The sequence below is a fragment of the Rhamphochromis longiceps genome, linkage group LG18 (assembly GCF_057381845.1).
Source record: "Rhamphochromis longiceps isolate RC_006_pf linkage group LG18, R_longiceps_female_GT1.1, whole genome shotgun sequence".
Taxonomy (NCBI): domain Eukaryota; kingdom Metazoa; phylum Chordata; class Actinopteri; order Cichliformes; family Cichlidae; genus Rhamphochromis; species Rhamphochromis longiceps.
In genome coordinates this window covers 25,165,367-25,181,306 of record NC_140574.1, presented here as the reverse complement: position 1 = coordinate 25,181,306, position 15,940 = coordinate 25,165,367, and the positions used below count along the sequence as shown (strand labels likewise).

At 41.8% G+C, this 15,940-nt stretch overlaps 1 protein-coding gene across 1 annotated transcript in view; it reads left to right on the top strand.

Annotated features, from left to right (window-relative positions):
- The window catches only part of hs2st1a (heparan sulfate 2-O-sulfotransferase 1a), a 31,960-nt gene extending 18,995 nt beyond the window's left edge, over positions 1-12,965 (top strand). The window contains exons 2-7 of the mRNA XM_085388344.1: positions 3,913-4,163; positions 4,260-4,345; positions 4,602-4,740; positions 5,519-5,616; positions 7,605-7,762; positions 11,587-12,965. Coding sequence (XP_085244470.1) covers positions 3,913-4,163; positions 4,260-4,345; positions 4,602-4,740; positions 5,519-5,616; positions 7,605-7,762; positions 11,587-11,810 — 956 coding nt within the window. The 3' untranslated portion in view covers positions 11,811-12,965. The remainder of the gene's footprint in view (positions 1-3,912; positions 4,164-4,259; positions 4,346-4,601; positions 4,741-5,518; positions 5,617-7,604; positions 7,763-11,586) is intronic.
- The last annotated feature ends 2,975 nt before the right edge of the window (positions 12,966-15,940 follow it).

Here is a 15,940-nt window from a genome sequence, read left to right as displayed (position 1 = left end):
TTCTCACTATTCTATCCTTCAGTTTTAAAAGCAAGACACTGAAAGACTTCCCTGCAAGCTGAAGCTGCACATACTCTTCCATTAGTGTGTTTATTCCACGGCAAAGCAAATTGCACGCTCTTCTCTTTCTTTCTCTTCTCTCTCTGATGTCTGCGGTTCGAGGCGGACAGAGCTGAAGCCTGTGGGAACACATTTTAACAGTTACCTCCATTTATTTGTGTTTGTATTTTAACCATGAGGCCTGTGGATTATTTAGAGTAACTGGAGCACTGGAAAAAGTTGCTGTTGAATATTTCAGATGTTTCTTTTTCTTTCTTTAAGCTGTAAGCACTGGAAACACGTTTTCATTCATAATATATTTGGCATGTGAGAAGTGAGGTAGATATGTGGATTAAAGCTGCTTTTAAGTTCAGATGATGAACGTTTTCTGAATAATCAGTAAGAATAGCACAAATCAAACACAAATTTACAGGTTAATTAATTTTGATTCATGAATTGCCAGTTTTATGGAACTTTATATTGTAAAGCAAAGACCCTACAATATCAGAGAGAAAACCCCAACAGTCATGTGACCCCATCTATCAAAACAGGTTATTTTATTGTTTTAGCTATTTTCCAAACAGTACTGAAAATACAGAAATATAATGAGCACGAGCTAAAGTGCAAGCTCTCAGGTTTAATGAAAATATTAGATTAACCATTGAGGAATTACATGTGTCTATATTTGTCATAAAACTTGAGAGTGATTATGCTTTTTTTCATTTTGTTTGTTTGTTTTTGTCCATATAGGCCTCGGTCACACAGGTCTAAAAAAAACCCTTGCAGGTTAAAAGTAATTACAAGGTGATTCTCTCAGTGACACGAACCAGAAACGGAGAACATTCACCTTCAAAATAAAAGTTATGCTTTGCACAGCAACCGACACATTTCAAAAGGTTCAAAATGTCCACGTTTTAAGTTTGCAGAGTTTGACTGCCATCGTGTAATTAGTTTGCAAGTGTTTGGAGACAAGTCGGCATCTTCCATAAAAAAATCATGGCGACCTCAGCAACCTGTTAGTGATCCAAATAGTCGCAGCACCGAATACTTCTTTGTGACAGCTTTTACACCACCAACTGCCAGCAACCTCCAGCAACCACTTGCCAGCTGGAGGCAGAATGCACATTTTTCCCTAGAAGCAGGTGGTTGCCAATGGGTCATCAATTTCACGGTGACTACCTCTTTCATCCACTTGCAACCAGTCAGGGATTATTTCTTTTTCCCTTGTGGTCGGTGGTTGCCAGCCCTTAAATAACAAAAAGTATGTCATTGTCCAAAATTATATAGACCTCATTGTGGGAAGTATAGGAAAAATAACTAAGATGTAATATAGCGCTGTGCGATATGAACAAAATCTCATATCCCGATATAAGAATTCTATCGTCCTGATAACGATATAAATCACTAAAATGTAACATTTTCTGTGAATTCTGTGAATCTCGGGCAGCTCGACTTGCGGGAAGTGTTTCCAGCTGCGCGTCATGTAGCTGGAGTCGAGTGTTTTAACAGATGCATGAAACTAGACATTTTTAGACATAAGTTGTAATGCCCGCCGTTTTCTTTGTGAGTATTTATTACACGGCGTGCTGCGGGGAAAAGCCTGTTCTAACGTTTGAGCCTAAGGTTTATTTTTTTAGCACCTGACGGCTCTTTTTTTACTTCTTTCACGTGATTCGGTTTATTTTGAAAAGTCTCAACAGGATCTTGAGCTTTATTGTGAAAGGTTTATGTGGAACATAAACAAGCGGACACGAGATGGTTTTCCCATCGTTGCTGCTAACCACAACGCATAAAAACAGGCGGTGTCCGTCCGTAGTGTGGTTATATTAAATATAAGAGAAAAAGAGAACTTTAAGAAATTAATATAGCCACTACAGTGACCATCAAAACGATGAAAAAAATATTACAGTAAACAGTTTATTTTGCGACACCACGAAACAAACAATAGCGTAAAATGAAACGATAGACGTTTTTATATCGTCATCCGATATATATCGTTATATCAAACAGCCCTAATGTAAGATAATATTTGGAATAACCATTATATTAAGGTTCCCATCATTCATATGAGTCAACTCTCTGTCAAAACCTTTGAGAATAAAGAGTGTGTCCTTAAGACACCTGGCACTGCACACCCGTAAAACTCTTCTTTTGTCTTTGCCATTCTCTCTCTGCAGTCGCAGTACTCCATTTTAAAAATAATCCAAAAACGACACTTGATCCCACGTTGGGAAAGTTTCAACATAGCAACTGTTATTTCTGTTGTTGTTGGCCAAGGCGCTCTTTGGACGGACATGCGAATGAGCATCTCCATTACAGCTGTTCTGCACGCTGACAGCCTTCAGCCATTACAGCCACCTGGCACGTCTCCACGCCATCAGTCCAGTTGTGAGCATGCGGAAACGACGAGGCACCGTCAGAAACCAGATCTCGCTTTCATGAGTGGAACATTAACAGCTGCTCGGGAAGGTGTAAGAGCAGGGGCTGAGAGTATGTTCGCATTCACACAGATGAAGGGGAGGCTGCCGGAATCGCAGATGACATCTTAATTGGCCTTTTGGTGCCAGATGCCAGCCTGGAAAGACGTCCAGGCCAGGTCCAAGCTGTAACTGTGTCTCAGTTGCCAGGCATGGCATTAGGAAAGGTTTTTAGGAGCCTAGTGGCTCCGCTGGGAGCTCCCACGGGTATTAGGTTCTCCAGTGTTGTGCTGCCTCCCCTCCTCGTACAAACACCCTTCTTCTCTCTCCATGCTTCCTGCAGAGCACTCTGAGGCTTTGTCAACACCCGTCAATCTGAGGCGAATTCAGATAAAGAAAAGCCCAAGGACGACAAAGGCCAGGCCTTCTTTGTGTTCAATCTATTCACACCGAGCTACTGGGGTCTGGCTTTTCTGCAGCTTCGTGCAGTGTTTAGGTGGAAACAGCCCCCCCACGCCTCACAAAAAACCCTCCACCCTTCTCATTTAAGCTACATTGATGTCCTGCAAATATCCAGTTAGCCACAAAATAACTGCCAACCTCTAACCCTGAACCACCTCTTACTGTTCCCTTTCCCACTCCCCTTTATGTGACACCTTTCTCAGAAGAATCATTTGCCATTACCCTGAGCCTGTTCTCCATGCTAGTCCAAATGAAGGTACATTTATTTGATCTAAAATATGAGCAAACACACAGTCCACTCTGCAGTTAAATGAGGAGAGTGAAAGTAAAGGTAGAGGACTGATATTAAAGATGAATCTGATTAGCGAACAAGAGAAGCAGTACCACAGTGTGAAATGGGCTGCTCACAAAATGATTACCTAATATTCCTGTTTGACATTACTCTTGATCCTCGGCGTGAAGCAGGGAAAGATCTTGAAGCTCTCCCGACAGATGGTGAAATGAAAATCCATTTTTAATGAAGTTACAGTTTAGTCTCTCACACAGCGCTGACGCTTCTGACAAGGAAACACGATATTTTAAGGTGTAAGTGGATCAGATTTGAATCAAAGACTATATTTGTAGCATGCATATCAAGTACAGTGAGTGTTGGATCATAGTTGTAAGTAAGAAAAAAACACAAAGCTTTGAGGATTTGGGATGCTCTGAAATCAAACTGGAGCATGTGGTCTTCTTATTTTTCTCTTAAATCGATCAGTAGTTTAACAAATGAGCTGGACCTTTTTCACGGAAAAGTTCCTGCTGTTATTCTGCTTCACAGGGAGGTCAAAGGTCAAGTTCAGCTTGAGAATAGCTTCACCTGGAGCTTGAGTAATCAGTAACTCACCGAAGGACTTTTTTAATCTTTCCTTTCAGGCAACTCTCATTTAAAAAAAAAAAATCTAACTTCTGCATCTTGAACTCGCCTTTTTCTAATTTCCGTTCGTCTCCCCAGAACGAGCCATCGCCAGACACGAGGTACGAGAGATCGAGCAGAGGCACACGCAAGACAGCCTGCGGGAGCGGGACTCAGCCGCAGCGCTGTCCGACAGCGAGGATGACGTGGTCATCATCTACAACCGGGTGCCCAAGACAGCCAGCACTTCCTTCACCAACATCGCCTACGACCTGTGCGGGAAGAACCACTACCACGTCCTGCACATCAACACCACCAAGAACAACCCGGTCATGTCCCTCCAGGACCAGGTCAGGGGACCTGCGTTTCCTCCATCTTCCTACACCTGATCATCTTTGTCTGCTACGGAGGTCATTATTGTGATATGTTGATTTTGGTTTGTTCAGGTGCGGTTTGTAAAGAATGTGACTGAATGGAGGGAAATGAAGCCGGCTTTCTACCACGGACACGTCTCCTTCCTGGATTTCACCAAGTAAAGAAGCCTTCATTTCACATAGTGTTGTTTTTTTTTTTCTCCACAGCCCTGTAACCAGTTAATCCACCCTGCTGTGGCTTTGATCAGCTGACTCCACCTTGTGGTCACTTAAAGCTGTTCACTCTCAGAGTGAAAAGCAAATTGTAGCCATTTGAATGTTTAAGAAAACAAAATTGCATAAAAACAAAAATTCTGTTTCATGCATTTTGATTTCATTCCTGGTGAGCTTTCTGAAACGAGTAATTCTCCTCAGGTTCGGGGTGAAGAAGAAGCCCATCTACATAAATGTGATTAGGGACCCAATTGAAAGGCTGGTGTCCTATTATTACTTTTTACGTTTCGGGGACGACTACAGGCCCGGCTTGAGACGCAGAAAACAAGGAGACAAGAAGGTAAAACAGCTTTATTCTTTTATTTAAAGAATGGATTCATTTTCATTTAAATAACAGGGATCTGTGGATGAAATCTCACTTAATATTTGGCTTGAGTGATCAAACCGAGCGTTTATCTTCCAGAGCTCAGCATTTCGAGGCCTCTGTGCTGCCGACAGTCATCAAGGCATTGAGTGGTTTTGGGGTGTCCGTGGTTGAATCCCGTGGTTATAAATGGAAAAACATCAGGAATGCTAGCAAAAACAATCTAATTACATCTGGCACAAATGTTCATTTGGACTCAAGGATGAGCTCATTAAAAGTTAGTAGTCAAGATCAGTGTCACCTCACCAAAGTCGAGAATTCGCAGTTTAATTATCGCTAAATTTCACACAAATGCCTCTAACAGGAAAATCCGATGAAGTGGTGACATAAAATGTCACCAGACTGGGTTGTTACCAGCTACTTAACTAGCATACCACTGTGAGGTGGTAATTCCAGTTAAAACAAAATTCCCTCTCTTTCATTTCTCCCAAATGTGTGTTTTGTTTTTTCTTTTGAACTAGAAGAAAAAATTACTGGAGAATTGAAGTTCTGACTAAACTGTGGAAAATAACCACTTAAAGTACCTTTTAAAGGCTCCGTGTAGCTTCAGGATTATATTTGTGCATAAAGCTACTTCGGAATGTTGTCGTCTTTCTTTTGTTTCTCAGTGCATTAAGGGATATGAAGGTCTAATATGAAGGAACACTTATCTTTTCGTCTGCTTTCTTGGTGTTTTTCATGTTCTGTGTTTCAGACGTTCGATGAATGTGTATCAGCTGGTGGCTCGGACTGCGCTCCCGAGAAGCTCTGGCTCCAGATTCCCTTTTTCTGTGGTCACTACTCCGAATGCTGGTGAGAATTCAAACACCTGCTGCTCCTGCTGTGTCGCATTCAGACCACACTGAGTCTGAGATTATCAAACGTGTCTCCTTTTTTTATACATTTGCATGTTGACAGAAGAGATCTGGTTATATTGCAACCAAAAACAGGAATGAACAGGCTTAATGATACCCTATAAAATAGTGTAGCTATAAATCAATACACTGTTTTGTTTTCTTTGAGGTGTGCATTGTGTGTTTTAAAAAAAAATTTTTTTTTAAATGAGCAAAGCAGACAAGATGAGAACAAAAGAAGAAGTAGCAGACCTGAAAAAACTACAGCAGAGAGTAAAGTATCCCAAAGTCATGTCAGGCTTTTATGTAGCATTATTGCTGTTGGCAATCAGTGGATGGATCAACTAATGTTGCAGGTCCTGTGTCAGGCCTGTGCTGGGTGTTTAACTGTTTCTTAAACACATGACTTTTCAGATACTGTTCATCAGTCACAGGGAGGTTGTTTTTTTTAAACTTGCCATTTCTTTTATCCTCCAATGTCCAGTTTTTGGGGGGGTTAAGGACACGCTGCACACCATGCTGAGTTTTTGGCTAATAGTTCTTTTGGGAATCACCTTGTTGGTGCAAAAGTACTGTTTTATGCCAGTTTAACTGTGTTATCTTCAGCATTTTCTACGGATTCAACTGCAGAAATTGGTTGACAGGGCAGATTTAATGTTTTCATAAAAGAGTGGTTAAAGACAGACTATTAAAACATCTATCCATCTTGTTTCGCTTTTCTGGGTCGCGGGGCAGCAGTCTTAGCAGAAAAGCCCAGACCTCCCTCTCCGTGGCCACCTCCTCTAGCTTGTCCGGTGGAACACCAAGGCATTCCCAGGGCAGCTGACAGACATAATCCCTTCAGCGTGTCCTGGGTCTGCTCCTTGGCCTCCGAAAGAAAACCGGTTCCTCCTAAAACAGTCAGGTACAAGAACTTGACTGAAAGTGAGCGAAAAAGCAGCCGATGTCTGAAGAAAAACTTCTGAAAGCCCAGAGTACCATTGCTCAAGAGCACTTAAAAAAAAAAACTGCATTATAATTCTGCCTCCTTGGGAGCAAAATAAGAATAAATCAGGATTGGCTCGATGCATTTACACAGTATCAAATGTTAAATATGCTCGGTTGGGTTCAGATTTAACACCACTGTTAGGGTAGGAATAAATGCAGCGGTGAGATATTTTTCTCTGGGTTTGTTGTCAACAACACAAACAAGCAAAGTCACTGACCTTGTCTTTTCCTCGGCGCATGCAGATGAAATTGTTAAAAAAGACGTGATGTATCAGTCTTCTTCAGTAGAGCACCACATTCAGTCATTCTCTGCTTTGCTACACTCTCTCCTCAAGGTCTCCAGTAGCCCTCTCACTGCCTTGAGCCGTTCTCTCTACATTGTGTTTTCTTCCTTTTTTATCAGTCTCTCGCTGACCCTACTCTTCCCTCTCACCCTGACTAATCCATCTACCCTCTTGCTGACTGAAGGTCTGAGTGTCTGGGATTTAGAGAGCAGTATATTAAAGTAATGGAAAGGCCCTTGGAAACATTAAATAAATAGTGAAGACAAAAAGGTGAGGTCAGTGCAGCCAGTCATAGATTGATGTGTTTAAGAAGGCCTTGCCAACAATTTACTTTATAGGTTTAAACAATCCTTATTTTATTTTCACTACCAAGCTTTTTTTTTTTTTTTCCTTTTGCTCCGCTCTCCTGTTGTCTCAACCCTCTCCTGACTCACGGCTCACCTAATCGTTCATCCTGTCTGTCTTTCAGCTCCTCTCTGCTGCTCTTCTCTCCATCACCTCCTCTTCCTCCGTGTCAGGCCTTACATCATTCTTCCCCTCCATTTCTGCTCAGTTTTTCCAAGCTGTGTGGGATATTTTTTTCCCATCCAGCAGAGCAGCGACTCCCTGAGAATAAAGAGAAAATATCCACATCGAAAAGAAAAACATGACTTTTTTTTCTTTTTTTTGTGTGTAGGAACGTGGGCAGTCAGTGGGCTCTGGAGCAGGCAAAGTACAACCTGGTGAATGAGTACATGTTGGTCGGCGTAACAGAAGAGCTGGAAGATTTTGTCATGATGCTGGAGGCCGCGCTGCCACGCTTCTTCAAAGGAGCCACTGAGCTGTACAAAACAGGTGCTGCTCCTGCCACACAGTTTAAATAAAAAAATAATAATAATTATATATATATATATATATATATATATATATATATATATATATATATATATATATATATATTAGGGGTGCAACGATATTCGTATCGATATTGAACCGTTCGATACAGTGCTTTCGGTTCGGTATGCATATGTATCGAACAATACAACATTTGTAATTTATTTTATCAATTTTCCTTCTGACGATGCTGTCTGTGTTGAGCGCTCAGTGAATCTGTGTTCGACTACTCCGCCTAGGCTGCACTGTCCAGCGCAGATCCACTGAGCGCTCAAAACAGACAGCATAGTCAGAAGGAAGAGCGCAGGGCAAGCTAGCGAGACAGAAGTTAAGCTCTCCTTGCAACAGGCAAATTGAACCTCATTCAGATCTGGCGTTTGGAATTATTTTGGTTTTCATGTGACGTATGACCCTGAAGGTAAGCGAGTCATGGACTAAAGTAAAACAGTATGTTGGATGTGCCATGCAATGCTCAATTACATTGGTGTGAACTAGTGTGTTAGCGCAGTTAGCTCGTTAACATGTTGGCCGTCTAGCCCCATGCACGGAGCTAGCTCGTTAACGGAGATTTGCCGTGTTGTGGCGTTAAGGTCATTTCAACGAGATTAACCTGAATGCACTAGTGGGAACACAACGAATATGACTGCACATTTACGCCGACATCATCCTAGTGCAAAGACAAGTGAAAGCAGACAAAAAAAAGCAAGCATGCTACTAACTTTAGCCGAGTCATTTAGACCGCTGTTAGCACATGATTCTCCTTATGCTGCTGAGAATATAGCCCAGAAGAAGCGGATAGTATAGCTTTTATTTTGGAAAGAGACATTTCTCTGTAATAAACTCTCTTTTCCAAAGATGAGTGATTCCTCAATCAGATACAGGGCTTGCAATATCGCTAGCCCGACGTCCCGAAGCTAGCGATTTTTCCAGTCGGGCTACCAAAATCTATCTCTTCCCTGCCCGTCGGGCTATTGTAGGAAGGAAAATATATGTCAATGCTTTTGCATTCTTTCAGAAATGTAGCTGGGTAATTATGTCATTGGCATCGGTGAGCCACTGTCAATATGTGACATATTGAAGTCGCGTTTGAATTTGCGCTTGTTTTTTTGCTTTCACTTTGCAATCATGCGAACTGTGTATAGAGAGCGACAGCACTGATCTGTGAGTGATGATAATTTGTGCACCAATTCCTCTGACATCGTCTTATTAATCGTTAGCTTACTATGCAAACATGACAAGTGAAATCTCCCGCAGCAAGCTTAAACATGTGAGAGGTTGATCGAGCAGAGAATCGCTGAGCTTATGTGAGTACGTGTGTAAAACCAGCAGGATATATACTTTAGTTCTGCTGAGCCAAATAAGACAGGTCAGGGTGAAGAAGTGACAGCCAAAGAAAAGCTTACCACAAAACGGAGAAGTTATGACAAATCAGACTATAAGGCAAAAAGAAAGTGCAGCTTTATGGTTTCATGGACAAAAGAATTTCTGTGGCTGCAATATGACGAGCTAAATAACCAGGGCTGCACATAAGTGGTCCGCAGGTGCGCATTCGCTGTCAAAATAAAAAACACGCACAAGGGTTAGGGTTAAATTTAAAAACTGTACTTTTGAGTTAAAATATATATTTATAATTTTAATAAATGACAAATTAAAAATGCATGAACATTTTTTTTGTATCGAAAAAATATCGAACCGTGACACCAAAGTATCGAACCGAACCGTGAATTTTGTGTATCGTTGCACCCCTAATATATATATATATATATATATATATATATATATATATATATATAATTAATTTGCTGCTTCAATCCTCTCACTGCAATTTCAGGGCTAAATATTGTGTGTTTACGTGCTGCGGTTGTTCATTAGCGCTTTGAATCGCTCTCCTGTGATCGGCTGTGATCAAAATGCAGTCGTGCTGCTTCACTGATGTAGTTACAGATTAGTTATAATGAGTGCAGCCAGAATGAATAATGGGCAGCACAATAGGGTCCGGTGTGACAATCACGCCGATGCACAATGATTCAATATACCCGAGCGCATTAAACAATTAATCTGAAGACTAAGTCTCACATTCAAATGTCACGTCGTCTTGATCTGTCTCATTTCTTTGTGCACGGGTACAGCTAATGTTTACTAAATTACTCAGCTAGCACCTGGTTGCCAGGTTTCTGGCATTAGTAAGTTATCTGTGACTTTCAGTCTGGTCAAACCAGAGGACTGTAGATAACGCATGACCGTTTGTGGTGCTTCTTTCTGTTTGTTTGTTTGTTTTTTATTTCTCTGACTACTGCACAGTGATGATGCACAGTCACTGTGCCTAGTCAAGTGTCAGGCAATTAACAGTTAATTAAAGAACTACTTATTTTACAGTGCGTGGTTTTTGTTTTGGGTTTGTTTGGTTTTTTTAATACAGAGCAAATACACTTGACACTATTTAGTAGCCTGTTTCCAGAGTTAAACGGACAGTTAACTGCAAAGTCATATTTATCTATTATTCATCTTTATTGTAGGGCTATTTATTCCTTTTAGATACACTATATTGCCAGAAGTATTCATTCACCCATCCAAATCTTCTAATTCAGGTGTTCCAATCACTTTCATGGCCACAGCTGTATAAAAGATACTGTGATGTATAATGTGCAGAGGTGGACAACTTTCTGTAGAGTCAATGCTACAGATCTTCAAACTTCATGTGGGCTTCAGATTAGCTCAAGAACTGTATGTAGAGAGCTTTGTGGAATGGGTTTATCATATTAAAGCCAATGGATTAAATTGGGATCTCACGCAAGTGCTTGTGACGGCAGACGAGCATATAGTTTTGGCAATATAGTGTCTTTTTGGTGCAGGTTGCCTTGTTTTGGAGATACTGGCTATAAAATCTGCTGAGTCTGATCCATCTTGATTATGCTTTGCTTAAATATAGGAATATAACCAAAATATAAGCAGTTAATTCAAGTCCCCCTTCTGCAAAGACTGACAGTTGACACAACAATTGTTTTCAAACGTTTGCCGATCGGTCTGAAAGTGACTGCAGTCTTGTTTGGAGACGGGTTGGAGATGAGTTGCCTCCCAACCGGTGACCTATTTGATGTTTTGCAAAAGAAAGTGGTCACCATGCCTACCTGCAATTGCTTGTCGAAGCAATTTTTGTTGCCTACAAGGAGGTGGCCCCCAATTCCCCCCCCCCACCCACACTTATGTATTTTATTTTTACATTTCTGAAGAAAAGGCTTAAATAACTGTGCGTCACACACCAGCACAATCTAAATGAATAAAAGTCCTATTTTTAGGTGAACTGGCCCTTTAAGACAGCCTCCCCCACACACAGAGACACACATGTTTAGTGTTAGCTGTTTATTGGACATACAGATAGCAGTGTTATGTAGGATTTTGTTGTTGTCGGTTGTGTAGTTTATATTAGAAAAAGCTCACACTAAGTTTGCTTTAATGTTGCTGTTGTCACGGCAGCCATTTTGACACGAAGCAGCAGGAAGTCACTTTAATGAAGGCCACGCGCCTAAACAGAAAAGAAGCTGCTGCTGTTTCATGTGAAAATGGCAACTGTTCAAAGATCTCGGAAAAAAGAAAAGGTGTCGTTCTGATTGAAGCTGCTTGTTGTTAATGCCAGTGGATTAACAGAAGAACTGCAACAATCGCTTCTGCAAAAGTAACACTTAAATGCATTACCAGTAAATATAACAGGCCGCTTGTGTACTAAGTACTGAATGATTGAGTTCATGTCCTTTAATCCCATGTTGTTCCTCCCACTCGCATCACAGGTAAGAAGTCCCACCTAAGGAAGACCAGCGAGAAGAAGCCACCCACAAAGGAGTCGATTGCCAAGCTGCAGCAGTCCACCATCTGGAAGATGGAGAACGACTTCTATGAATTTGCCCTGGAGCAGTTCCAGTTCGTCAGGGCGCATGCTGTCCGGGAAAAGGACGGGGAACTCTACCTGCTGGCCCAAAATTTCTTCTATGAAAAAATCTACCCCAAAAACTAGAGAAGAGAGCGGAGTGCTTTGGAGGAGGACGGAACACTTCGTCCATGCTCAGTCATGCGCTCTTGAGACAAACAGAAGTGGGAGTGAGGTGAGACTTGAGGACTACCGCTGACCGTGTGCCTCGTTTGAGAGCATGATGCGGAGCTGGAGAAGCAATCCGGCTGTGACGCAGCGACCGGACTGGCAGCAGTTGCTACTCGCGGCTGTGCCGGCCAGCTGGACGAGGAGCTCGCGTTTCAATCGGCAGGTTGCTATCGCTACCGGCAGCTGCTCCACTCCCTTTCACTTCAACGCCGAAGGTCGTCCATGCCGAGGGCCTCTCCCGGCTCGCGTCTTAAAGGCGACCGGCCGACAGCTGATCATCCCTCCACTCCTGATTGGATTCACTGTTCTTCTATCCAGAAGATTCTCATTGGCTCTGTACTGTTTGGTTGTGTTTGGTTGTATTTTATCTCTTTATTACGTTTTTGGTTTGTACGTAAAGACGTTTGACGGTGAAACTACATGCCTCACGCCTCATCACCACTACTAACTTAAAGAGACGGTACTGTAAGAAACGTTGCTGTGTTGCTGGACTTGAATGGAGCCTTTTGAGGTTTTTATGAGTAAAAGTCCTGTGAACGCGGACTGTTTCCCGGGGCACGCGTGTATGTTTTATACTATACTAAGTGTGTGACTCTTGTAAATGTGCAGCTTTTCCTTTGGAGGGTAACAGAGGAAACGTTTACACCTTATTTTATTGAAGTGAGGTGAACTTGCTGCTTCTGTAAATATTTACAACTTTTTAAATCCATTGCATTTCCTGGCAGATAGGTTACAGAAGTCTGGACGTGTTGTTGGTTTTATTTTTGTCACGTAGAAGCATTTAAACACGGGAGGCTGCTAAAATCCGTTTGGGGAAATGTGCTTTTCCTTGTTTTCAATGCGACTTTTGTACCAGTAAATTTAAGACTTTTAGCAACTAAAGCATGAAGAGTGGACATGAGGAAGTTCCCCTGCTGTATTGGGTGTCCCCTAACTCCACTATGAGCCAAACGTTTCCATTTTTTTTTCTTTTTTTTACAAGTGGCGAAATTATGCATTAATTCAGGAGCTTCAGAAGAGCATTCCCAGTCAAAGCCAGACTGTTTCTCATTGATTTTTATGCCAAGCTAACCTAACCAGCTGCAGCATTACAGTATGTTTAAAAGGCTGATAAGAGATCAGTCTTCATTCATTTACTTGATAAATTGGCTTTATTTGGGCTCTGATGGGGTTTATTTTTTTAATCGTGTAAGGGAAACGATGAAAATTACAAGTATTTTAAAAAGTATACTTTGTTATGATGGGAAAGAGCCCCAGCTTCTTCCTGGATGTGCTGTCACTGTCTGTATTTGTATATCCAGGTGAATGGATGCTCCCTTGCCATCTGAGGACATACTGTAGTTAACCACTCTGTCTTGTGTGCCTTCTCTAGAGTTCGCCTTGTTTTGCAGGTTTTTCTGATTGAACATAAAGACAACACGGCTGCCATGTCTGTTTTCATCTTTTGATTGACAAACAATATAAAGAAGACTTTAAAAAAAACTACCTGAGGTTCATGACTGGTTTTTAGTTGTGTTTTTTTTCTTTTCCAAATGTTTTTGCATCATCATCATCACTGTGTACAGCAAAGCAAGGATTTTGCGAGGTGATACACATAAACGGAAAAGTCGAGCTGGCTTACTTCAGGTGTCCTGCAGGGGGCGATAAAGAGCCTCCAGGTTCACTCCTGCCTCTGAGTGTGTGTTTATCATTTTCACATGACTCTTCCAAACAGTGTTTGATGATTGCAGTGACATGTGGTTGTGTGCCAACCTCTTTATATTCCCAGCACGTGTTCAGCACCTCCTCTTCTCGTAGTTCCTGCAGCTGAGCTTCATAAACGGAGGGCACTGAAACAGGAGCCACCACAGGCCAGGGAAAGTTTATGTGAGCCAGTGCTGCCACTCAGCGTTATTCACCCATGCTCTCAGATAATCCCTGGACAGGCATCAGCTACTGGACTCATCCCCGGTAATCTCAAATCATTCTCCAGTTACAGCTTCCTGGTCTTGGCCCTCTGACCTAGATTAACATGGACAATGCCCCCCCTCATACTCTGAAGCCTCAGTTACACGCTGCCTTTTAATATTAGACCAGGGACTGCCTTTTTTTACGACAGTCTGCTACTGAAAGCTCCATGTACACAACCTAAAATAAACCTTTAATACACACCCATACATGCACAACATTTAACATATAGTCATGTAGCGTTGTGGTTTTCAGTGTCAGATGTGAGGTTCCCTGTTGATTGGATGACATATAACAAATGTATAAAACCACTACAGATACCAGATTTTCTACTGATTCTTTTTTCTTTATTTTATTGTTTACCGGTAATTAAGTGAGCCGGGGGATTCTTTCAGTTTAGCAAAGCTGGTCAAGAATTTAAAATGAGCCAAGCTGTCACATCCTGGGGTTTTCATTCAGTCACTAGGGTAATTTTTCCATGCGCTAACTCTGTTGTCATGTCAGTCACTACCACTCCCACATGCCTGTCCTTTCTTGTCAGTAGTGTCACCTGATCTGCCTCTCCTCTCCACTCACCTGCTCCTATTCAGCCAACCGATACCGCGGTAGGTGTTCATCCAGCTCCCCACCACTGATCAGTCAGACTGTCTTTGAGCTCGGTGCCTTAGCTTTCCAATATTCTGTGTCAGTGCCTGCTTTTTAATATCATTACCTGTAGTTTTAGAATTTGCTACATCTCGTGCTTTGTTTGTCAGTAGAGTTAATTAGCTTTTTATTTATTTAGTTGTTTTTTTTAAACCAGGAGCCATTTTACTGGATGTTCATTTCCCCACTGTAAAACCCGTGCTATGTAACGTCATTCAATATGTTTTGCTTAGTGTTGCATCACTGGAGGTTTGACTAAGAATAATGCATGAGCAGAGTTTCACACGCAGGCTGTGGATATCGACCTGAGAAACATGGAAAAGGAAAATAAACAAGCTAGCCTGAATCATTCCCTTTATGTCTGTGAAGTGTATTTTTATGCTTTGCCGCTATTGGTAATAATTCCATCCATTCATTTTCTTGCACCTATCCAGCTCAGGGTTGTGGGGGTGGTTGCAGCTGTCACAGGGTGAAAGATGGGGTACATCCTCCACAGGTTGGCAGTCTATTGCCGAGCTAACACAATGAGACAACCATTCACACCAGTCACTTTGAAAATCACCAATTAGCCTTTCCTGTGCAATGGAGAACATTTAAACTCTGGTAGAGTAGCTGGTGGATTTTAACCCACTACCTTTAGGAACGAGTGCTAAACACCACACCACCATAAACTCATATATATGGGGTTGCTTTAAAAAAAAAGGCAAAAACAAGCTAACTTGAAATATATAGAGTGAATGAAAGGGTTGTTTTTCCTTTTTCTTTTTAAAATCCTGTCTGAACCATAGCCATCTCACTAAAACGTCACCATCACCTCAGTAATCTGGATAATAATCGTTTATCATGTGTTGTAACACACCCACATCTGTATTATTTGAGTGAGATAACAGAGGTGGAACTCTGGGGAGGTGCAACGCAGACATACACGTGTCTGATAATGGCAGATATCAATAAATATAAACAAACCTGCCAGCACATTAAATCGCCTCCATTTTTTTCCCCTCCCACACCATGCACTACGCCTGAGCAGTTCACAGATTGTGAATACTGATGATGTATCACTGATGTATATGAAAGGCATCACAGCATCTATTCCGCCCCCTCCTGTCCTCAGTGGGCTTTTGGAGAATGACCTTTGCAGGAATTTAAACAGGAACATCACATTTAAAAGTCTTTAGTCTCTTTTGCATGTACAATATGCTGACAGTGCTCAGTTTATGACCAACAAAACAACTAAGTACAGAGAAAAAAGTAAGTCCGGTCTCTGGGACATATGGCTGGTGATGAAGAGTGTGCCTCTGTGGGTTATGTAATGCTGCAGTAACTCTTCTCACTGAGGTGCGACATATCAGCCACTGATCTCACTTCAAAACCACAGCAACAGAGTAATGTTTAAAAGAAGTGGAAGCACAGTGGGAAAGGAGCCCCTGTACCAACTTTGTGAAAAACATGGC